The sequence below is a fragment of the Mobula birostris genome, chromosome 21 (genome assembly GCF_030028105.1).
Source record: "Mobula birostris isolate sMobBir1 chromosome 21, sMobBir1.hap1, whole genome shotgun sequence".
Lineage (NCBI taxonomy): Eukaryota > Metazoa > Chordata > Chondrichthyes > Myliobatiformes > Myliobatidae > Mobula > Mobula birostris.
In genome coordinates this window covers 41,470,719-41,497,093 of record NC_092390.1, presented here as the reverse complement: position 1 = coordinate 41,497,093, position 26,375 = coordinate 41,470,719, and the positions used below count along the sequence as shown (strand labels likewise).

Below are 26,375 nucleotides of genomic sequence, written 5' to 3'. Positions count from 1 at the left end.
GTGTAATTTTTAAAAAATCTGTTACATTCAATGTTCTAGGCAACATACACACTTCAATCACAATTTCTGGTGATCAGGTTATTAACATTTTCCTGATTGATAATATTTAATAATGCATATATTGCCTACTATATTTCCAACATTGCAGCAGCAGCTGTATCTCAGAAAAATACTGCACTAATTATAAAGAGATATCATGAAAAAGATGGAAAAGTGCTGTTGAATGTAGTTCTTTCTTCTCTTGCCTACACTAATACAATCTGGCATCTAGTTTTCTATGAACACTGTAACAAAGTTCTTAAAGAAAGTCCTTGGAACTTCATGCAAATTATCGATTTTGCAACAAAGATTTTTCCAAAAATTGTTTAACTGATTTTTAGCTTTCACTTGGAAAGGCAGAGACTGATCAGGAGAAGCCTACTATTTTTTTTAGGGAAGGTCATGGATCTCAAATCTGACTATATATTTTGAAGAGGAACTAAGAAAATTGACAAAGGCAGAGTGGTAGTCATGGTTTACTTGGGCTTTAGTAGGCCTTTGACAAGATCTCACATAGTAGACTTATGCGGACGGTTAAGGCACAAGGAACTGCCGCATGTTAGTAAACAGAATCCAAAGTTGGCTTGATGATGGGAGGCAGAGAGTAATGGTCAATGGATGTTGTTTCTGACTGGAAGAGTATCACAAGCTGTGAACTGAAGAGATTGGTGCTGTACCTTTGTCGCTTGCAATATACTTAAATGATATGGATGAGAATGCATGTGACCTGATTAGTAAGTCTACTGATGGTACAAGAATTCGTGGAACTATACACTTTGAGAAGTCAAATTCCAGTAGGACAATAAAAGTGTGGGGACCCATTGGCAAAAGAGAGATTTTGGGGTACAAGTCCATAGTTCCTTGAAAATGGTGACACAAGTGATGGGGTAGTTTAGAAGGCACTTGGTATGTTTGCCTTCACAAGCTTAGAAGGGAGATTTGTTGATCTTTTCCCTCCCTCCTGGATGAATGCTGCTGGTGTCAGAGTGTTAGTTGTTCTAGGGGCAAAGAGTTGGTTGCTATCCTCTTGGTCTCAATTGCCACTGCCAGACTCTTCAAGACCTGGCTCTGATGCCACATGTGTCTACCTTGTGTGAGGCTGGTTTTGCAGCTTGCTAGGATATGCTTGAGGGTTGCTGGAATCGGGGACAGGGAACAAGTTGGGTCCTCACCGAACCACCAGAAGAGATTTTTCTGTGAGGGAAGCACATCACATGTAGCTCTGATGAGAAAGCTAAGTCCGTCTGTTTCCATCTCTCATATGTCCTTCCAACTGATTTTCCTCCTCGCAGTGCTCCCCCACCGTATCCATTGCCCCTGCTTAGCCAGGGAGACAGCTTTGCACTTCCTTCTGACTCTTCTTGTCACCACATTTCCTCGACAACCATCTTCTTCTGCTCTGGAATTGTGGCCTTGTGCCAGGTGGGTCCACTTGCTGCCAGACCAAAGCCAACCCAGTCCTGTTGGACTTGCCCCACAATGTCTCTATGGCTAAGGGCCGCTGTTGCTTGCTGCATCGCATCAGCTGGAGTCCATTTCTGCCCAGCTGATAAAGTCCGTGCAGCATTACTGATAGTCTTGTCACAAGAGTCTTTGAGTGTCATCTGCAGACATAACTTAGAACACTTGAATTCCTCTGTAGTGCCAGTGAAAGGTAGTTCAAGGACTCCTTTACCATAGAGACTATTGTTACTAAGACACCATGGGACACAGAGCCATTTCTTTACGAACAACACAATGATTCATTCAAGCTTCTTCACAGTTGTTAGTGGGACCTCATACACAGTGAGTGGCCACATCATAGGGGTTAGGTGGCCAAATTATAAGCACCAGAGTTTTAGTTTTCCAGGCAGCATGGTCTTGTCAAAGTTATACAGGCCATTGGTGATGTGTTGCTTTCGTTGCTGCACCTGCTCTTTGTCTGCAAGGCTGGTGTTGTACCATCTACCCACGCTTTTGACGGGCTGTTCAGACACTGTTGGAATTGGGTCATCACCAATGAAGAGCTTTATGTCTTTCAGCACTTCCTTGACTATGGAGATGCTTCATGACGTAATGGGTTTGATTTTCATTCTGGCCCTCTTGATGTTTTCCTGCAGCTTTCCAAGTAATCGCTAGGTCCATACTCCACTCGTGGTTAGTGTTGTTATATTGTCAATGTACACCCTAATAGGGGTAAGACGAAGTCCAGCACTTGTTCTTTAGATAGATAGATAGATAGATAGATATACTTTATTGATCCCGAGGGAAATTGGGTTTTGTTACAGCCGCACCAACCAAGAATAGAGCATAAATATAGCAATACAAAAATCAGAAACAATCAAACAACAAGATGAAAACTATGCCAGATGGAAAAAAGTCCAGGACCAGTCTATTGGCTCAGGGTGTCTGACCCTCCACGGGAGGAGCTGCAAGTTCGATGGCCACAGGCAGGAACGACCTCCTGTGCCGCCCAGTGTTGAATCTCAGTGGAATGTGGCCGAAGTTCAACAGTAAAAAGTTCAATATCCAGTCTACAAACACGTTCCTCGATCGTAATATGACCCAGATTGCACCATCTGTTGTTAACCAGAACAGTAAGCACCCAACTCCTTTACGCTTACCGCTCTCAGTGCACTTCCAGTCAGCCGGAACGGTCTGGAAGCTGTCCGTGGAGAAGTTTTGATCAGGTATGTCCTCGTGCAGACCCGTTCCAGTGAAACACATAACACTGCACTCCCGAAATGTTCTCTGACACCTGGCTAGCGCCGTGAACTCGTCCATTTTATTACCCACCGAACTCCTCTTCTCCATAATTCTCTATTGTCTCGACCCGGTTTTCTTTCCCCGACTTTGTGATCCCCTCTGCATCCTGTGTGTGTTTTCCTCCAGATTTTAGCAGGGGTGTCCGCCGCTCTGCTCGCTAAACCAGCCAGCATTAGCGCAAGCAGCTGGTCCCTGGAATAAACAATGCGACCATGCTTCTGTCCCGCTAATGAGATGTGTCGAGATGTAACTATTTCCAGCGCTAAAAACCCAAATAAAACTCTCTCTACCAGCATGTTAGAGAGGGTGCAGCTTCGACATGTTACCGTGAAAAAAAAATACAAAAAATAACGTAAGTTAAAAAGTAAGAAGAAAAAGGTAAGAATCCGATCGGAACGGCTGTAACAGGCTGCATGCACGACCGGCGCATGCGCACTATCACCACCTACCACCTATCATGAAGCCCTGATAATGACCTCCATGGCCACTGTGAAGGCTAGGGGTGATAAAGTGCAACCTGCCATAATGCTTACATCCAGTCTCTGCCAGGTTGTGGTAAAATCAGCTGTTGTGAAGGTCTGAAGGTCTTGAAAGCACAACTTCCCTCGCATTGTGATGGGGCCTGGTATCCGGCAGAAGTTCAAATGCTTCCCAGAGGAGTGCATGGAGAATTGAGCCAAATGCTTTGGTGAGGTCCTGGATGAACACATAGAGATTTATTTTGTCCTTCCTAGCCGCTTGGATCTGGTGCCATATCATGTTTGTATGTTCCAAACACCCAAAGAACTCTGGAATTCCTGCTTTCTGTACAGATATGTCAATGTACTTGTTTTTCTCCAAGTAGCTGGCCAGCCTCTGTGCTATTAGAGTGAAGATTTTCCCCCCAGTGTTCAGAGGGCAGATTAGTCAAAACTGACTGATGCTTTCTGCATAATTTTCTTTTGGAACCAGAATACTGCCAGCCCTTCACCACAATTTGAGTATTATTTGCCTCTGCCACACTACCCTCATAAGCATCCAGAGAAACCGCAAGACGTCCGGTGCATTCTTATAAAACCTATATGGTACTCCATTAGGCCTGGGAGCACTTGCCATTCTTGCCCGTCAGACTGCCTTCTCCACTTCTCTCCATTATGGAGGGTCAAAATCCAGGTGGTAAATGGGGGGCTGAAATGGCAGGATGTCAGATGGAATGATCATATGTTCATGCCTTTTCAAGTTGGGGTGAATCTTTTCTAGGTGCTATTCCAGTTCCTGCTTTGATGTTCTCAATGTTCCACTTTTTTTTCCAGTGTGAAGAGACCTTCACTGAACTTAAAAGGGTCTTTGTAGAACTGTGTTCTTATTTGTTCTTTTTTTCTGCGCAGCTTCCTTAGATTCTCAGCTCTTCTCAACTTTGTCAGCTGGCTCTTGATGTCTGCTTGAAGTTAGTTGATGCCTTCCCTCTCACTACCTAGGACTTTTTTCCCCTGTTTCCTCAGCAGTTTCCCTTCTCAAACCAGTAACTCAATCTCCTGCTGCCTCCTGGACTTTATTGGAGGCGATGATGTTTTTCCACTCTTCCTTGCATTGACTCTAAACTGCTCTTCCCCATAGCAGTAGATGACATCTCTCGTTGCATCCAACTTCTTTTCTGCTGTTCCTTTTAATTGCTACAAAATTTTCATCAAGTCTTTATCCTGGGGCAGAGGAGACCAGAACTTGATGGCATGGGTTTAAGGGGAGTAGGGTGACATTTAGAAGAGATCTGAAGAGTAAGATTTTCATACGGAGGTTGGTGTTTGCCTGGAAGGAGTTGCCAGAGAAGTTGGTGGAGCTAGGTATAATTACAACTTATAAAAGACATTTAGATAGTAAAGGCAAAGAAGTATACAGGCCTAATGCAGCAAATGTGATTAACATAGATAGGCATCATGGTCAGAATAAGATGGGTTGGAAGTTCCCATTTCTGTATTGTATGATTCTATTTGATATGTAATGAAGTTCAACTCATTATTCATAAATCAACACTTAAATTCTTAAAATGTATGCTAGGTCCCAGGCTTTATGAATTTCCCATAAGTGCCTTTTAAATTTTCTGGCTAATGAGGAGTAGTGGTATTGGTAACAAAGACTACAGCTCCATCAAAGATAATTCTTTGACAGAATAAGAAAACCCTACTCCCATTAACCCCTTAAAATATAAAGGACCAGTGAAAGCCTGTGTCACAACATAAATAGACCATCCAAAATTTCCTGCCGCTCTTGGAGCCTTATTGGCCTGGCTGTCGGAAATGTTGAGCTTGACCTGGACTATACCTCTTTCCTCCCTGTTACTTGTAAAAATGCTATCCACCTCTCTCAATTCCTCTGTCTCTGCTGCATTTGCTCTCAGGATGAGGCTTTTCATTCCAGAACTAAGGAGATGCCCTCCATCAAAGAAAGGGGCTTCCCTTCCTCCACCATCAACACTGCCCTCAACTGCACCTCTTCCATTTCGTGCACATCTACTCTCAGCCCATCCTCCCATCAACCCACCAGTGATAGGGTTCCTCTTCTCCTTATCTACCACCCCACCAGCCTCCATGTCCAGCACATAATTCTCCAGAACTTCTGTCATCTCCAACGGCTTCTATCACCAAGCATGTTTTTCCCACCCCCCACTTCCTGCAGATATTGATCCCTACGCGACTCCCTTGTCCATTCCCACTGGTCTCCCTCCTGCCACTTATCCTTGCAAGTGGAACAAGTGCCTCACCTGCCCCCTACATCTTCTCCCTCACTAACATTCAGGGCCCCAAACAGACCTTCCATATGAGGCAACACTTCACCTGTGGGCCTGTTTAGGTCATTTACTATATCCAGTGCTCTTGGTGGGGCCTCCAGTATGTCGTTGAGACCCGACGTAGATTGGGAGACTGCTTTGTCAAGCACCGATAACTCTGTTCACCAGAAAAAGGGGGATCTCCCAATGGCAACCCATTTCAATTCCACTTCCCATTCCTATTCTGACATGTCAGTCCATTGTCTTCTCTACTGTCGCAATGAGGTTACACTCAGGTTGGAGGAGCAACAGCTTATATTCCATTAGGCAGCCTCCAACCTGATGGCACGAACATCAATTTCTCAAACTTCCGGTAATGCACCCCACCCCATTCCCCTTTCACACTCTCACCTTATCTCCTTACTTGCCCATCACTTCCCTCTGGTGCTCCTCCCCCTTCCCCTACTTCCATGCCCTTCTGTCCTCTCCTATCAGATTCCCCCTTCTCCAGACGTTTATCTCTTTCACCAATTGATTTCCTAGCTCTTTACTTCACCCCTGCCCCCCTCCTAGTTTCACCTTTCACCTTGTGTTTGTTCCTCCCCTCCCCACCTTCTTACACTGACTCCTCATCTTTGTTTCTCCAGTCCTGATGAAGGATCTCAGCCCGAGACGTACACTGTACTCTTTTACATCGTGCTGCCTGACCTATTGAGTTTCTGTAGCATTGTTTGTGCATTTGGATTTCTAGCATCTGCAGATTTTCTCTTGTATGTAAAATAAGATTTTATTTCTTAAATTGCCAATAATCAATATTCATTGGGCTGGGAACTTCCTTGAACCTTTTCCTTCCCAAAGTTTTAAAATTTCACTTGTTGTGTAAAGTAACTGTTTCCACTGCATCTTCAGCAGATTGAAATAGCTTTGAGGAAACCAGCCTTAGACAATTCTTGTTTTTTGAATATGTGAAAAGGGCAAGAGAAATAATTGAGACTCAGCCAACAAACACAGAAAACAATGCAACTGTGAACCAGCTTTTGCCCAACAAATTACCATTTCCACTAGTGAATACAAAACTTCAGAAAAATATATTAAGAATTCATGTCTGTAACCACCAAGCTCTCATATAGTTGGCAGCTTAATATCTGTATGAAAATGTCTTCTTGACCTCTTGTCACAAGAGGCTGTTGATTCCCTTTGCCCTCTTGTATTTAACCATTATATGCTTCAGATTTGTTTTCCTAGGAGTTAACATTTCTCTGTAAAAGGAACCTCCTCTAACTGAGGATATTTTATCATTTTTAATGAATACCCTCTTGTCCTATCGCCTTAATTTACCTCAAATATCTGATCTATTCAAGAGAATTCCAATCCTGCCATTACTCAAAAATCTCAACAATATCTTTCTAGCATTTCTCTTAGTTAGCCTCATCTCTTAAAGACTTCATATTTTATTGCTTTATATCCAGCAATTACATTCTTTAATTTATATAGTTCTTTCCACTAAGTTTGGATAATTTTCAAAATATTAAGGACCCAATTTAGATTTAAAAAATATTGCAACTATTGATGCAGCAACTAATATTTCAACTTTTGAATTATATATCCTAAATATTCCATACAATAAACAGTTTATACACCATTAGATCAACTTTTAAACATGCAAAGCCCTTAAGTTCATAAAGACATTAGAATGATTAAGGGAAATAATATTTTCAACATAATCATTTAGAGAATAACTCTACTTCTTCACGATAAGAACACTAGATAGACTAATGGGTAAGAAGTTAAAATAGTAAACAAGAAAAGTTGCAGTATGGAAACTGAACTGTGCACCATATTATTATTTCAAGAATAAAAATCCACTGCAAATTTAAAAATATGCATTTATTGTGAGTTCCATAAAAACTGCAGGGTTTTTTTTCCCTGAGCCCTCTGTGCATTTTATGTACAGTATTAGAAACAGCCAATTCTATAAATAGGCGGTGCCATCCAATGCACAATTCCTCAATATTTCCTTGATTTGATCCAAGCAAGCATGAGCCTTGGATCGAGCAGGCCAGTCATCATGGAAGAGGCCATAATGGCATTTGCAAGGTCTGTTTTATTGATATTTAAAAGGTCATGGCTGAACAACTCACAAGACAGGAACTCTGCTCAGGTTGGTGCCCTTTAAGGAAAGTTTATGCCTACTGCTAAACTTACCACCCACCTCTAAGTGACCTCTGGCCATTCTCCCCCTTACCCATCTCCCACCCAGCAACCTAAACAACAGTCCAATCCTTGTTCAAAACCAATCACTCACCCTATTTCTGCCCACCTCCATGAACCGCCAGGTGTCTTCACTTGAACTCAATGGTTCCAATTCCTGCTGAAAATCTATCTGAGTTACATCTATGGAACATTCTCCCCACATTTCGATACATCTAGGTCCTTTGTACCCCTAACTCCCCCCATCCCAAATCCCTACCCTCACCATAGTGCACAGCACCTTGCATGTCAATAAAATCAGTTTAAAAAATTTGGTATATGAGCACTTTGATAATGACAATGCTATTTGATACCCTCTCATTGTACATAATCTGATCTTTCATTTGGAAAACACCAGAAGAAAATTTAGCTCTCCGATAAGACTTCTTGATATCAAACACTAAACAAGCGCTGAATATTTCCACTTGGTCAGGATTTAATATTGTATTTATAATTTATCATCACTTGTAACTTTCTTAGCTGGTTCAAACTTTGAAATGAAACTGTTGTCAGTAACTCTAATTTTCAAGCAAGTTTTCAAGATAAAAGGTGCATAGCATCTCATCTCATCTCCATTTCCAGGCACTGGAGTTACTTCACTTACCTCAATTTATCATTTGCATCTTCAAGTCTTTCCAAGTGACCTTTGCTCTTCTGTATACAATTCATGTAATTTTGAACTTTGGCAGCAAGTAAACCAATTAGGCCTGTGTTATCACGGCCTACAAAAACTGGAAAGTATAACACAATAGCATCAGTAGAGAGATCCTGTGAACTTCATTAGTTAACTGTATACTATCCCTTGGGGATTTGACAGTGTAATGAGTTAAAAACTATTAAACACTATTTTGCATTGTCACTAATTTAGTTACTTATTATTTAAATTAATTTAATATACCAAAAGTAGATGAAATTAGCTAGAAGTAATCACACATTTATATTGTAAATCAGTAAAAAAAAACTGCATTTGAAACTTCATATTTATAAAACCAGCTGTGTTGGCGGCAGTTAAAGACTTCGTACATCTATGGGCTTATAGTAAAAAAAACACGGTATCCTGTGAACTACACTCAATAATGTCCCATACTAGACCTTTGTGTACTATTTTTTAGCTAGCAGACCTGTAGCAAATCCCAGCTCGAATTTCTTGGCTTCCATGCCAGCTTATGCTAACACCAAAGAAGGGAATATGCTTGAAGTCACTTACAATTTATCTGTTCTCCACTTTATCACATTACTTAGGCCAGGTACGTGTAGCACAGCCACTGCTTATACCTTATTATTTTTATGGCTTTCAATTATTTTCATTATTATTATTATATCCTTTCGAACTATTTTTTTTAAACATCTCTGATCATCAGAAACAGTTCAAAGGCCTTTGGCAGCAGGCAACAAGATCTACATGTGAGGCTTGCTGCTGCTGACAAACCTGTGGGATAGCTGCAGCAGCATAACCTCCTGTAGGACTGAACTCACTGGGCACATAAAAAGCCTCAGAATAGTAAATGCAGTTAGTGCTGGTGACAAGCCACATTGACGATAATCTGTCCCAATGAAAAAATCAGAAAAGTTAAATTGGTTCTTGCCAATCCAATATAATTTAAGATTACATAAATTATGGAATTATAGTATAACTATTTTTTATAATTCAAAATTTAATTTAAAAATTATCATCATACATAAAGCAATTTATATCCCTAACAGACAAGAACTTTTCTACTGTTACATGCCTCAAGGAGATCTTGTGACTTTCTTGTGAGAATGATGTAATCATCTTTTGGAGGTCATCTGATGTAATTTTCCCACCGATGTGAGGTCATGTGATGACATGTTCACCACAGGTATAAAAGGGAAGACTTCTGGTGACGCAGTTAGTTTTCCAGTCAGAATGTCAATGCGATACTCCACTCCGCTGCTTATTTGCATTACGACACAGTTTTGATTTTAAATGGAGTTTTATGTTCTAATGTAAGGTACAGAAGTCTGATCCGGCATTTGACCAATCACTGCCAGGTTTGTTAATGTATCTTTTCAGTAACATTGGAGAGTGAAGACGGGACCCTGAAGGAGACGTTCGATGGGTTTGGAAAGGATCGACCATTATTGAATTCGTTCAAGAAAGAGTGATCTGCATGAGATAGCCTCTGCTAAAAAGGAAGCGGAAAAGGCTGTGCAAGATCTATTCTACAGAGGGGGAAGGTCAGTGCTTTTAAAACCATTTTATTTCCGTTGTTGTGAATCCTGTGGACAAGGCAGGATCCGACTGGGAATGGCAGTGACGTTGTGTCTTCAAGGAATTCATTACTTCATGGAAGTCTCTCCTAATTGACTATATAAATCTCTTGGACTTTAAAATTTACCATTTGAGCAACTGTGTTTGAATTTATCGCTTTAAGAACTGGTTTTGCATTTATCGATTTAAGAACTAGTACTGAGTAGTGGTTTATTGAATGGCCGCATAGCCGTTTACTTCCGGTTAGGGTTTTTGTTTTTTTTTCATTGTTTATCGGGGTTTAATAAATGTTTGTTTATAAATCCTGACTCGATATATTCATTGTTGCCAATCACGTAACACTACAAAGAAAATATTATCACTGATGTCAGAAACTGAAAGAAAAGGAAAAGTTATTCAAAAACTAATCCGCATATTTGAAGTTGTGTGTACCAATACCATCATAGCACTGGAAGAAATTAAATTAAATTAATTAATCAAACAAGAAATAAGAAGACATTATCAGTAACATTGTAATGGATTCGGATTAATTGGGCCATCAGTTAATCTGGGCAGCCACTTATTTGGAAAACTCTTAAAAAATAAAAAACTAATTGAGAAAATAACAGGGATTCCCTTTGTTTATTTGGGACACCATGCCACTTAATTGGACAGGAAACTGTTGCTGAACTAATGTCACTTGTATGCACTTGTTTGGCAGTTAGACACTACACCATGCTTAGAGCAAACAGTTTTTAAATAGCATAAGTTACATGTGTTTCTGTTCAAAAAGCAGTGATATTTGTCACTGCTAGTTGGAAAGAAATAAGAAGAAAGACAATTCAAGTTTTGCTCATTATGATTTCAAGTATTGAGGCTTGGAGATGCCAGAAATAACCGGGAGTGAAAAGGAAACAATTTCACTACTTGGAACAATGAAGAATTTGAAGGTAACAACAATCATTTTGAATGTTACAATGACAATGAAGATCGAAAGCAATATCTATGACTGTCCATTATTTGACTAGGTGACTGCACTGATTTTGTTCATTTACAGTCAATTAAAAGAACACGGCAGCTTACACTGGATGAATTCCTCCATCAATAACTATTAGGAACTAATACACAGTTTTATAGTACTGTAGCAGTATTGATAGTGTTCCAATTTGTCCTATATTTCATGTAAATACACAATTTGTTACTTAGTTAAACAGTAATTTGTCTTTTTCTATACCTTTCTCGCTATTTCCATGAAACTTCACCTATTTGGGGCAGCCACTTGATTTGGCCAAAATGTACTGGCTGCAATGTGTCCCAATTAACCAGAATCCAATATATCTATAAACAGGATGTGGTAAATAGAATACAATGTAGGAAAATATGAGGTAATTCATTCAGGTAGAAAACATAGAAATGCGGAGTACTGTTTTAAACGATGGTGGATTGAATAGTATTGGTGTTTAAAGGAATCTGGATGCCCTTGCACATGTACCATGAAATGTTAACATGCAAGCAATAGCAAGCAATTGAAAAGGCAAATGACATGTCAGCCTTTATTGCTGGAAGACTTAGAACACAGAACATAGAACATATAACACAGGAACATGCCTCAGCTAATATAGGCAAGCATATTTTGATTGATTCCTGGGATGGCAGGACTTTCATATGAGGAAAGACTGGATCGACTAGGCTTATACGCGTTGGAATTTAGAAGATTGAGGGGGGATCTTATTGAAACATATAGAATCCTAAAGGGATTGCACAGGCTAGATGCAGGAAGATTGTTCCCGATGTTGGGGAAGTCCAGAACGAGGGGTCACAGTTTGAGGATAAAGGGGAAGCCTTTTAGGACCGAGATTAGGAAAAACTTCTTCACACAGAGAGTGGTGAATCTGTGGAATCCTCTGCCACAGGAAACAGTTGAGGCCAGTTCACTGGCTATAGTTAAGAGGGAGTTAGATATGGCCCTTGTGGCTAAAGGGATCGGGGGTATGGAGGGAAGGCTGGTACAGGGTTCTGAGTTGGATGATCAGCCATGATCATACTGAATGGCAGTGCAGGCTTGAAGGGCCAAATGGCCTACTCCTGCACCTATTTTCTATGCTTCTACGTTTCTATACCACGTGTCTCCTTCACCACCCTATCAACCTGTGCAGCCACTTCCAGGGAGCTATGGACTTGGAACCCAAGATCCCTCTGCTCATCAACAGTATTAGTCTTGCCATTCACTGTATACTGTCCCATTACACTTGGTCTCCTAAAGTGCAACATCTCACATTTGGTCAGATTAAACTCTGTCTATTTATGCAATTGATCTACATCCTTTGGCAAACTGTTAAGTTTTCTAAAACCCCATCAATCTTTGTATCAGCTGCAAACTTACTAACCCACCCATTAACATTTTCATCCAACAACACACATCAAAGTTGCTGGTGAACGCAGCAGGCCAGGCAGCATCTCTAGGAAGAGATACAGTCGACGTTTCAGGCCGAGACCCTTCGTCAGGACTAACTGAAGGAAGAGTTAGTAAGAGATTTGAAAGTGGGAGGGGAAGGGGGAGATCCAAAATGATAGGAGAAGACAGGAGGGGGAGGGATGGAGCCAAGAGCTGGACAGGTGATTGGCAAAGGGGATATGAGAGGATCATGGGACAGCAGGTCCGGGGAGAAAGACGGGGGGTTGGGGGAAACCAGAGGATGGGCAAGGGGCATAGTCAGAGGGACAGAGGGAGAAGGCTGTCTCATATTAGGTCATGGTTCTTAAAGTGCTAATAAATATATCCCTAAAAATCCTCTCCAGTAACCTTCCTACCACTGATAGTGTATGAGACTCACCAATCTATATTTTCCAGGATTACCCCTACTTCCTTTCATGAATAACAGAACCATATTAGCTATTTGCCAATCCTCCAGGACCTCACCTGTGGTTAGAGTGGACCCAAAGATGGAAAGCCCCAGAAAACTCAAATCTTACTTCTCTCAACAACATTAAGTATATCCCATCAAGTCCTGGGATTTATCCACTTTAGTAGTACAAGGGGAACAATATCTTACTCCCATAATATGTAGCCCTGGTAAATTGCATCTGGAATATGTTGTACAGATTTGGTCTCTCTACGTAAAGAAGATAAAAGGAGTGCAGTAAAGCCTCAACAGTTTGATTACTGGGATGGAGAATTTGACAGAAAATACAATAAGGAGACTGGCTCTATACTTTCTAAGATTAAAAGATTGGTAGAAGATCTAATTGAAACATCAAAAATGCTAGAGGGCATCATGACAGCATCATGGTTGATGGTGTCTCTGATGGGGAATCCAGAATTCGGAGCAGTCTAAAAATAAGAAATTGGTGATTCAGTGCAGAAGTGAGGAAAACTATTCTTGGTACAAAGGGTAATGAATCATTGGAGTTCTCTACCCAAGGGCTGTCTTAATCATTTGCTGAAAATCCTAAAATATATCAATCAAACAGAGAGATGGGCTTAATGCTAGAAAGCGATGTTGAGCCAGAAGATGAGTCATGGGCTCTGTTGAATGGGGTTACAAGCATAATGGTCTGAATGCTCTATTCCTGTTTGAAATTTGATGTTCTTAATTTAGCTGAACTGACAGCCTTTTGCCAAACTCATTAAGTCTGTTAATTTATTACACCTGTTAGCAAATATATATATATATATATATATGTCAATGTGATTGTCATCTAAATTGGAATTAGATGCAGTCAAAGACAGGACTCTAATATTAGTCATTGTAAGACACCCTGAGTCTTATCCTTCCAATTACAACATTCTAATTCTGCTTTCAACATTGTTTGACCTCAACTAAATGTAATTTTTTGTTTAATATCGCTCATACCTTGCTAGTCATTTTTCCTTTGCTTTATCCATGTGTTTAGCTCTTTTCACTGTACGTATATTATCCTCCATTTGAATGAATCTGTTTTTTTTGCATTCTTGTTTATATTTATTTGATTTTATGTTATGCTTTATTTCTTTAATTGTCAAAAAAAGTTCTTGTGCCTTTAATATTTCTAAGTATTTATGCATCATGTTAAAATACTTTTAAATGATTTTCAATAATCTAAAGTAAAACCGGAAAATGCTGGAAATACTTGGCTGGTCAGCCAGTATCTGTAGAGAGAGAAACAAATTTAAGATATCAGATTAATGATCGTTCATCAGATCAAAGGTTTTGATAAGAAGAACACTAACTTGAAACGGTAGGAAGGAGGCAACCAAGACTGCAGAGACTGGAATTAGAAGCAAAAGAAACAGACTGTGGAAGCAAAGTGAAGGTTGACTTTCGGGATTGAGACCATTAAGTCTTTGGCACAGGAGCTTTGCTGTCCTCCCTGTAGATGATGCTAGTCTACTGCATCTTCTGTTTTTTTTTGTTCCTACCCAATTATTTTCTGTTGTTTTATGTATTTTGATGTGCACTATTTACTTTGGGTGATTCTGCCGCAATGCATTGAAGGCAATTTAGTAGCTGTTCCACACTTCTTTCTTTAAAACAACGTGTTGATTTTAGCTTTATTAAGATAGTCTGTTAAACTGATAAGATTGTTATTCATTACAAGATCTATTTTGAGATTGCTCTTGTTGACTCCATGATATATTGCTGCAGTTGACTATATTCAACAGATTGAAGAAACTTATTACCTATCTGACATGCCCATCAGGATATTTTAATGAATACAGCAATTATAAAACCTGCAATTGAAATCACAATGAATTTGTTACAGGCTGTCTAATCCCACCATTTATGCATTCTAACACTTCACAGATGATATGCAATACTTCCCTACAGTCATAAGTTCTTTTCTATTTCTCATTTCAACCATAATTCCCACTACCTGTTTACTGCACATGATGTTTTAACAAACAAGTAGTGTTAGCCATACTCATCAATTTTATTCTGCCACTTTTACCACATTCCCATTGCTTCCTACTGAATTTATGACTTAGTGCATTCATTTCCCTATCCTGACTATCTTGCCAGATTTTAATGATGACTGTCACAGTCATATCACTAAATTGAAATAGAGCAAGCAATCAACTAATTTGACATCCTAAAATGTCACAATTTAATTTGATCTCCTATCCAAATGTATATCTCACAAATTTCTTATTTAATCACTTGATATCTTTTAATTTCTTTCCTCTGGCTAATACATAATTTCTGACTAAAAACACAGAAACTTAATCACATAGCAAATTTTCTTTACGTACTGTGCAATCTATACACAGATTAAAAATTGATCAGTTTCCTCACGTCCAAATCACAAAATGTGAAATACATGCAAAAATACATGCATTACATGCATTGCTCCAAGTACGTAACACAACCACATATGGAGGACAAAAGGTAAGCAGCAATGATATTAGTCAGCATGAAACTGAGGAACCAAATAGGACAAGAATCAGAAAGCAGGACCCATCCAGAAGCAGACCTGATTCGGCACTCTACAAATGACAAACATTATTATTGGGGAATCCTTGAAGAAAAAGCAAATGATTGCAATTAAAACACCTTCTCAGTTTCTGAGCATTACTTTTGCATTTTCCAGGTACAGTATAGGGAATATCGATTTATGCTGTCTTGATCCACAGTGTAATGTCAAAAACATAGGATGCTCATTTCAGTTTCCATACTAGCTCCCTTACACTTCTATCAACTTCTACTGAGAATAAACCAATGAAATGATGGCAGTTTATTTATAACTCTTAACATTATGTATGGTTCATGTACAAATATCTTAAATATGGCATTTAGAAGTAAATTGGTTTTTTATTGCTGCAGACATGATTTATACCAAGTTGATCCATGCTATCAGGAAATGATTTTTGTGCATGTACATCTTGAAGGCACCACACATCCTTCAAATGAATTCCATCTACAACAGTGATGAATGAATTAGCTCAGCATCACAGTAAAATATTTTTCACATCCTTATACTGGCTTGAACCAGTTGCAAATTTCAAGGGTTTTCTGTGGGTGCTCATTGACTCATGACAGAAATTCTCAGCTTTCGCACTGTTCAGAGAGCCATTTAAAAACCAACATATTTAAAAGATAAGGTTTTAATTTTAGTAATTTTACCTACTGGTTACTCAAATATATACTGTACTTTTAACTTAGTTAACAAGAATCTGCAAATATTATGAATACGTCTGCGCTCACAGTAGCATCTACTGCTGGCTGTTGACAAATATGATTTTAAAAATCTTCCTTATCTCAACTGCTATTTATAGGTAATTACATCCTAGTCTGTTTTACAATTTTCTTTGGACATTTTTTCCACACATTAACTTTCAGCAAATATCAAAGCAATTAAATGAATAGCAGTCAACTGCAGTTGCTGGAAACTGAGAAACAACTCATACAGTAGTTGTGGTTAACATTTCAAGTTGATACAACTTCAGTTGTCACCATCTTAACCTTACACAGGATTTAAAGTCAAAGTATTTTCAATCTATCTTACAGGTAGGTCATTTCTTCAACTTTTCACCTCATCCACCAAGAGCTTCAGTGTTATTTTCAAAAACATGAGTAATCCCTGTCTCAAGTGGTTAGCTATTCCCAGTAGATTCAGATTCAATTCCAGACTAGAGGCATGTGATTAGTATAAAGGTCCAATGATGTGAAACAAAATGAGCTTCCTCCAGATAAAGCTGAATTTGCTTTAACGGTAGTATAGCAGTTAGCGCAATCACTTTACAGTGCTGATCAGGGTACAATATCTGTGGCTGTCTGCAAGGAGTTCGAACATTCTCCCTGTGACCATGGGGGTTTCTACCTGGTGCTCTGGTTTTCTCCCACATTCCAAAGATGTACAGGTTAGGGTTAATAAGCTGTGGGCGTGCTATGTTGGCACCAGAAACGTGGTGACACTTGTGGGCTGTGCCCAGTGCAATTCTTGAACATTGTTTGTCGTTGACACAAAATGACTCATTTCACAATATGTCTAGTTATTTTGTTTTACATGTGACAAAACAGCTAATCTTTATCTTTACCAATACACAATGAAAAAAAAATCTGTGTCAGTATTACAATTCCTTAGAATGCATCAGTAAAGAGTGGTGTAATTAATTCTATCCTTTACTGCATCATTCCAAGGAATTGTAGATGAAAAAAAGAACTGAAAGATTTTTATGTACATAATTATATACATGTATAGTCAAACACCAATATTGTTACAATGTTATTGTAGCTGATTATTGTATTAATATTAATATAGGAATTCAATTGGTAGTTTATGAAAAGTTAAATCCTGCTCCAGGTCACAAGAAATAAATTTCTGGTTGAACATGGATATGCATATATGGACAATCAATCTGCTATCTGATTTCACTGATAAAACTGAAACAGAATTCTGTTACTGTTTCCATATCAAAAAATCTGCATTGAACACATGTTCCATAATTACACATATAGTGAATGCCATATAACAGACTCACTTTTGGCTTTATTTTCACTATCCAGAACCTTTTGAAAATTAGGAGCAAGAGCTTCTCCAGCCTTAATCATTAAAGATCGATTGTTTTGTCCACATTTCAAGTCATTGTGTCTTTTGACCTAAAATACAAGAAAGTAATCTTCTTCAGTTAACTTGCTTGGAAACAATAGTATTAGCGAATACAGTATATCCTTTTATCCTTTTAAAACAATATGGTAAAGTGGGGTTTAAAGACCAGCGAATCCTGTGAGTGTGGCGAAAGGGTGCAGAACATTGAACACGTTCTGCACAACTGCCCACTCTCACCTGATTTCGCTGACACTGACCTGCTCAACATCAACCAAACAACACTAGAGTGGCTGGCTGTCTGGTGTGACAAGCTATGATGATGACCAAATATATCAATAGAACAAACAGTCTGCTTTCATCAAAATACCATTTGGCATATAAAATAGGTATTTTTCCCATTTATGAGATATATTTTTCTAATGCTCCAAAATAATTATAGGTTTTCCAAGTAAACTCAATTATAATAAGTAGCTTCCCTATTTGTTACTCTCCTATGGAACTGTTTAGTAATTTTTGACATGGTTAAAATACATTATTTTAGTAAAGCTACAAATTTCTTGAGATAATATATCACAAATTGTAAATGTTACTTATAGGAAAAAAAATGTTAATTCATCAAGGTTGCAACTTTGGTGGAGCTAGCGAAACAAATTTCTGATATATTAGATCTTATTCAACTTGACATCTCAAAACACTTTTAATTCATTTTTATATGTACTATTATTGTAAATAGGGAGAAGTGGAGCCCAGTAAATTCAAAGGGAATATGGGAACAAGGGCCTCAGTATGTTCACAAAACAAGACAGACATTGGCACCTGGCAAGCCAGAGGCAGAAACATTGGCATGTCCAATAACATTGGAGAGCAGATTATCAGACTTTTACCGTAAATCAAAAGAACAAGTCATAACATTATGAAGGCCCAACTGGTCCATGCCAACCAATATTCCCAAATAAGCTAATCCCATGTGTCCATCTGGTCCATATCCCTTTAAATTTTCCCTATCCATATACCTGTCCAACAGTCTTTTCAAAGTTCCTGCCTCAAGCACTTCCTCTGGAAGCTCATTCCATATCTGTAACACCCCCTGTGTAAAAATGTTACCCCTCAAGTTCCTATTAAATCCTTCCTCTCTCACCTTAAATCTATCCACTGTAGTTATTGAATCCCATTTCTCAGAAAAAGACTAAGTAGATTCACCCTGCTATACCCCTCATGATTTTAAACACTGCTATTAAATCACCTCTCAGCTGCCTAGGCTCCAAGGAAAACAAGTCCCAGCCAATCCAGCCTCTCTCTATAACTCAGTCCCTCGAGTCCTAGCAAGATCCTTGTAACTTTTTTTCCTACACTTTTTCCAGTTCAATAACATCGTTGCTATAGCAGTGTGAACACCAGTGTCTTGTATAACTGCAACATAACTTCCCACCGTCTACACTCACTGCCCTGTATGATGGAGGTCAGTCTGCCAAAAGCCTTCTTTATTACCCTGTCTACTTGTAACTCCACTTTTGGGGAACCAGGCATCTGAACTTGCAAAGTTACTGAGTTACAAAGGACTGAGTTACAAAGAGAAGTTGGATTAGTTGGGACTTGTTTTTCAGACTTGTGGAAAGGAAGATAACCTTTGGTCTTTCTGTCTCTAATGAAAATTGCTTTGTATGATGAGTTCGGCTCATGTTCTACATTTTACCTGTTCAATGATCAGGATGGCTTGATCTTCTGGCAGTTTTGGAAACTTGTAAACGGATGAGTACAGCTGCAAACGGTGCATTGTTTGTTTGATGTAAGTCTTGTAAGGCCCTCTATCACTTACTTGAAGTGCCTTTTTAAGTTGTTCCAAGGCCACTTCTATCCTATTTTCATCTTCCTCAATCTGAGCTATTTCTATGTGAACTTGACAACGGAGCTGAATCAACAAACTAAAACACATTTGAGAAAGATTAAATGCTTTTGTAATGCAATAAGTTTAGAATTAGGAAGATTGGGAAATGACAGAAAAGTACACATTCTTGTGAGTAGCCACACATTTGGAATTTGAGAGTAAAAATTCATCCATAATCTGTGATAGTCATAAAGTATTTAACATTATTTCTTTGTTAGCTTATATAAACATATCAATACATGTTATTGTTATAGACAATATAAAGCATATTTAGATCATTTATAAGCTTTATTTGTCACCAATTATTTCTTGGAGTATTATTGCAGATAAATTGGATATCTAAAATACAGGGCCAATTTAACATTATTATGTGAAAAGGAAACTGGGCTGTACATAAACACGCACATAACTTAATCCAATCTAGAACTTTCTGGGAGCTTTGAAGTGATCAGGCACTTTTGGTGTCAAAGTACCAAGCTGCTGCATGTCAACTCCATCTCCCACCAAAATGGTCTAAATTATACTGCCTATGATGAAGGTCTTCAATGGAGCAATTGAAGACTGCTGTTCCTAAGTACTGTCCAACAACCACAACCACCTTCCTTCATAGAAGATATGCCTCCAATCAGTAAAATATTTTCCACTTGATATTCATTGATTGTCGTTTTGCCAAGTCTTGGCAGCATACAGTATCACTACTGAAATCCCAAAACCAGGCAATGTACAATCAGCTATTAATCCACAATCTCAACATCCATATCAGGGACAAAGATATCAACAAACTTCAGAGATGCTTCAATTATGATGTCCTTCAAGAAACAAAACATGTCTCTCTGTGGTAACTGCATAAGTGTTTTCCTGCTATTTACCATAGAGGAAGTCATCACTAGGGTTTTTCCTGATCTACCACCTTCCAATGGCTGACAAGCTGCTGCCCATATCACAGCGTGGGCTCCACCTATCTAGAGGCACAGTAGACATTATCTTCATCATTCAATAAAAACCTCCAAAAAAATGCACAACCCATTATATAAGGCCTTTTCAACCAAATGTCTTTAATTACAGTATGTTCATACTTCAGCAGCATAACCTTTTACTTAGTTCTACTTTTTTTCAGTGTCTTCATGATCTTCCACAAACCTTCATGATTCTATAGTTTACAATTCCTCATCTCATGACACCAATTCACTTACACTTCTTCCAATCTAGTATGCAAGCGACCCTCACATTACAGCCATTTTGGTCATGAAAATTCACCTTAGAGTATCATAATCACTATCGAACAATGAGATATGGAATATAATTTGCTCTTGCAGAAGCAGAACTTAAGTGGAAGAAAGTAAGTAAATCTTGATGTGTGCACAGATGATATGGCTGCATGTTATGAAAAATTGTGATATAGACCATTTTCTAGCAAGGCAACACCCTCTCCCAACCAATAGTTTGGGGGTTGCCTGAGTGTACCTGGTGTTGGTAGTTTACTCTACACTTGTGAAACCCAAACACTGATTCAGTGATCAGTTAATAGAGTTCACATGGGTGTCCTGAGCTCTTGGTTACCTGCCAGATTAATTTACCATTCCACTCCCACTCTGACCTTCCTGCTTGTGATCTCCTCCACTGCCACATGGAGGCCTAATACAAGCATAAGTAAAAACACCTTCTGTCTGAGCACATTGCAGCCTTCTAGATTCAATATCAAATAGTCCCACTTTAGGTTATTCATCTTCCTTTTTGTCTACAAGAGACCTGGCCATTTCTTCCTATTATCACTTAGCTCAATTTTCTCTTATTCTATTTATATAGTTTAGCCTGTTGGGCATATTGCACCACTTTGCTATGAATAATATTTAAAAAAAACAAGTATAAGGTGCTTGTAATTTCTCTCATTCATTTATTTGAACACACCCTATCAAAGATATTCTTTGCTCTAACCATAACTCACCCACCCTCTCTGCTACTGAAAATTAACTCATTGTTTTTTCCTGTTTCTAATGAAATGTTAAATATTTCTCATTCCATGGATGCTGCTTGACGTGATAAAAATTTTCTGCATGCTGTGTTTCGATTTCAGTATCCTTCATTCTTCTGTAAGCTAAGGTTGGGCCCTTTTCCTATTGCTTCAGAATTCCATAACTTTGGTGAACAGATACAAAGGAAGAATGTATTTTAAACATGGCATATTTTAATATTTTAAATCACATATAAAAATCCATTATGAAACTGAATAAATCCTACGTAGATGGAAACAAAATTGTTTTCAGTTAACTTGACAGTTCCGTTAACTTTTGCTGTTTTTCTCAATGACTCAGAAGAAATGCCATTCCATTCTAACAATTAGTAACAGCTAAAATACTAGTTTAAATAATAAGCTATGCAAATACTTTCAGGATGTTCATATTTTGTGGAAAGTAATGCAGAAAACAAATACATTGATGAACTGATTTGACCGATATTCTCAATCTATTCAGTTGCCCACCAAGAATTATATGAAAGAATCCTGTTTCACTAAAATGTTGCAAATGATGGGGCATGACTCCAAGACTCTTAGAGCATTATAAATTAAAAATTGAAACACCGAATTATTTGGATATTTGTTGAACAATATCCAAAGTTTGTAACAGCAAAATTAGCAACCTAAGTAATGAAACTATGTATTGTTAATTTCCACACTTCAAGAAATTTGGAACCATCACCTTTTGCCTGATGCTAACTTCACATATTAAACTAATAAAGTAAATCTAAAGGTTGATGATATTCAATATTTTTCGTATCCAAGGGTTTCATGGGTGTGTATGTTCTACCCTGAATGGCTATACAAACTGTGGAAAAATTGAAACCTTTTGTCTTCCTTTTTTTTCCATTCTCCACCTTTGCCAGGATCACTGTTGTCAAAACATCTCCGTTTCCATATGAAACAAGTAATTAAATGTGTGGCAAGGTTTCCAACCCAATTCACTCCTGTTCATCCTTCTCATCAATACTGCATTGCAGGGTGCAACTACTTCACCTGGTCAAACAGTATTTGATACAGATGTTTTAAAAAAAGAGAAATAGCTTTAAGTTCTAGTTACCTATCAAGATCATTAAGAGCTGTTGCCACATTGACCAGTGGTTTGTATACATGCTTTCGCAAATTAGGTTCAAGCAAAGGTAGACAAAGATTCCACTGAGTCACACAAACAGTCTGAATTAGATCTCCATTTCCCTCACGAACAGCATTCTGCAGGACTTGATCTATTCGTTTAATTATTCTCAAGGAATGCTATAAAAAGGAATTAGCAAAATCAGGTTAACAACAAGATTCCATATAAAATATACAAAGCTATTTTGTAATCCAAGTGTTCAAACAATATTAGAATGAAAACTTAAGCTTGTAATTGTGAATCAAATATAACATATAATTTCATTATATTCCTTGCTGAATATCAATATGCAAGTCATAAGACCACAAGGTACAGTCGCAGAATAAGACTATACAATCCATTGAGTCTGCTCCACCATTGAAAGATGGCTGATTTTTTAAAATATAAAACCTATTTTCCCACCTTCCTTCCTAACCCTTAATTCCCTTACCAATCAAGAACTTATAGATCCCTGTCTTAAGTACACCCAATAAATAAAAAATTCAGCCTGCACAGTGCTCTGTGGCAGTGAATCTTTACTCTAAGACTATGTCCTCAGAACCTAGACTCAAATAGAAGCATCCTCTCCATTTCAGAATCAGAATCAGGTTTATTATCACCAGCATGTGTCGTGAAATTTGTTAACTTGTAAACTTGTAAATTTCCACTCTATCCAGGCTGTCCAGTATCTTGTGGGTTTCAATGAGAACCCTTCCCTACCTCATCCTTCTGAACTCCATCCAGCAAGACCCAGAGGCATCAAACACTCATCATACCCTAAGCCTTTCATTCCTGGGATCATTCTTGTGAACCTCTCCTGGACCCTCTCCAGGCCAGCACATCCTTCTTCAGATATGAGACCCAAAATTGCTCACAATACTCCAAATATGGGTTGACTTATAAAGCCTCAGAAGTACATCCTTGTTTTTATATTCTAGCCCTCTCAAAGCAACTTCTGACATTGCATTTTTCCCTTTTTCACAACCACATTTTGTTTTATTGAAATGCACACAATTGTCCTGGAATTTGACAGGGAAGTTATGGAAATTGTGTTTCTCTTGGGTGTTTGGGGTGTCAAGGAACAATATTTATTGTCTCAAAATAATGGGATGATAATTAAGGACAAACATGATAAGATTATTTTTAGCCCAGAGGGTTGTGAGGCTTTGGTAATTCTCTATCCAAGAAAGTTAACAAGATTTAGTTGCCAAACATATTCAAGACAGTGTATATAAATAAAGGAGTCAAATGATTAAGGGGTAAATTCAGGAAATGACACTTAGAACATTAAATAGCAGCAGAGCTTTAAGGGGCTGAATGGATTTCTCTTTCATTTATTTGTTACTGTTATTTGCTCTAAATAAGAAAAAAAGACCAGACAGGAAATGTGAATGAACATACTGCCTTATAATTAACATTTTGAAAATGTTCCATTATCATCCATCATGTTCTTTGGAATTTATTATACTGTCCTTTAAATCCTAATCCAAAATGTCTTTCTTCCCTAATGGAAAAGTCATCCTTATTGCATTAGCTACATATTTACCATTAAACTATTCTAAATAACTGAGGTATAATGATCCAAGTTGACATGAAGGATACAGAAAATTAAAAACACAAAATGAAGCTGGAAAAAGTAACAATTAATACCTCTACAAAGCTCTTGGTACATTTCTCTGCCTTTGTTCCCAGCTTTTGTATTTCGGATTCAGATTCCAAACATTCAATTTCCATTGCTGTTGCCTTATCCTGCAGAAACAGGTTGATCAAAGTCATCTTATTACACTGTTGGCTCTAAGTTACATCTGCTCAAAAGTATAAGCAAAATATAAACTTATGTATAGCAAATGATTTTATCAGTCATTTTAAAAAAATCAAGTCTGTTGTAAGTATTATTAGTTGAATGAGATAATACACAGAAGTGCCTAATTAACCATCTTTCAAAAATATTGTTTATTCTTAAATATCTAATAGTATACACTCAAATGTTGCTCTTTCAGTACAAGCCACATTATTTCATTTACTTATAAGATTTAAATTATGCCAGCATGTCATCAATATTTCTTTTGCTTATAATCCTTGTGTAAACAAGTTGCTCACTTAGCAAGTTTAGAATTTTAAATGCCTGCTTCATCATCTATGCAAAAGAATTTTCCACAATTGGAGATTAAATGAACAAAACTATAATAGGCTTGCTCACATCATTGGTGACAAAGAAACTGTTTAATCAAGGAATCAATCTAGAATTTTCTGTGAGAGGTACAAGGGACTGTAGGTACTAAAAATGGAGCAGAAGACAACTGTTGGAGGAAATCTGTGTGTCAGGCATCACCTATAGAGGGAAATAGCCAGTCATTGTTTCAGGTTAAAGTGCTTAATAAACTTCAAACCAATAGTGCATATCTCCCCCCCCTCCACCAAGGAACTCCACCTGTAGCTAATTTGTCATCCTTTTCGCATAACTTTCACAAGGCAATAACTTCTTTGATCTACTACTCTTTAGTCATGATGCAACTGCTGAAATCTTCTTCCATTATTTACATACCACCAGTCTGTGATGGATAGATACTTTATTCATCCCAAAGGAAATTACAGTGTCATAGTAGCATTACAAGTGCACAGATATAAGTATTAGAAGAGAAGTAGAAAGAATAAAAAATAAGTTACCACAAACAGTCTTACAGGAGGGGAGTCATCACTTTCCCGGCCATTGATTGACTTATTATAGTGTCTAATGGCTGAGAATAAGCATGACCTCATATAGCGCTGTTTGGGGCAGGGCAGTTGTCTTAGTCTTTTACTGAAACTGTTCCTCTGTTCAGCCAAGGTGGCATGCAGAGAGTGAGAAACATAGTCCAGAATTGCCAGGATTTTCCATAGGGTCCTTCGTTCTACTACAGCCCCCAGTGTGTCCAGGTTGATTCCTATAAAAGAGTCAGCCTTTCTAATCAGTTTATTGAGCCTGTTAGCATCACCTGTAAGACTTCAAGAATTTGATAATGATTTTCTTCCTTTTTTATTCTTTAAAGGTTTTTCTTTCTATGATCTGATGACCTGAAATTTCCCCACTCACCCAGGACTCATTAAATGGGGAAACATTTTCAATTGACTTACCCCTGTTCTCCATATTTAAGGATGAAGAACTTCAGAAGCAAGGGATTCTGAGAATGGAACACCATGGCAATCAGTAGCATGCCATTTAGTGATGCATTTTTTTTAACTCTGATCTGGGTAAATTAATAATAACTGTATTTAAGTGGTGTGCATCACTTAAAGCATCCTCCACATCTATTGAAATCAGTAAAGACTCCAGAAAAAAACGAACAGAGAAAAAGTATGCATTTGTAAACATTTGATTTAATAGCCACGCAGATTTATTAAGGAACAATGCTTGACTAACATTTTTGAATATTTTAATGATGCAACAACAATAAATTAATATTGTCCACACTAGTTCCTCACTTAGCATACATGATGTTTTCTATATGTTCCTAAGAACAAGAATGCTAATGGAGGTTGTGCTGAAAGTGGCCACTTTATTAGGTACACCTGTACACCTGGTGTTAATGCAAATATCTAATCAGCCAATCATGCAGCAGCAACTCAATCCATAAAATCACACAGACATGGTCAAGATGTTCAGTTGTAGTTCACACAAAAACATCAAAATAGGGAAGAAATGTGATCTAAGTGACTCTGACCATGGAATGGTCAATCTCTATCATCACAGGGATGCGTGCTTAGCCCCCTGCTTTACTCACTTTACACCTATGACTGTGTGGCTAAGTACAGCTCCAACACCACACACAAGTTTTCTGATGACTCCACAGTTGTGGGCCATATCAAAGG

The 26,375-nt window shown here is 38.1% G+C and overlaps 1 protein-coding gene across 8 annotated transcripts in view; it reads right to left on the bottom strand.

Moving 5' to 3' along the window:
- cfap46 (cilia and flagella associated protein 46) overlaps window positions 1-26,375 on the bottom strand; it is a 196,643-nt gene that overhangs the window by 141,399 nt on the left and 28,869 nt on the right. For all 8 annotated transcript variants that reach the window (XM_072239758.1, XM_072239765.1, XM_072239761.1 and 5 more), the window contains exons 10-14: window positions 24,177-24,275; window positions 22,476-22,666; window positions 19,210-19,438; window positions 17,449-17,566; window positions 8,382-8,508 (exon numbers count right to left, since the gene is read on the bottom strand). In XM_072239758.1, coding sequence (XP_072095859.1) covers window positions 8,382-8,508; window positions 17,449-17,566; window positions 19,210-19,438; window positions 22,476-22,666; window positions 24,177-24,275 — 764 coding nt within the window. The remainder of the gene's footprint in view (window positions 1-8,381; window positions 8,509-17,448; window positions 17,567-19,209; window positions 19,439-22,475; window positions 22,667-24,176; window positions 24,276-26,375) is intronic.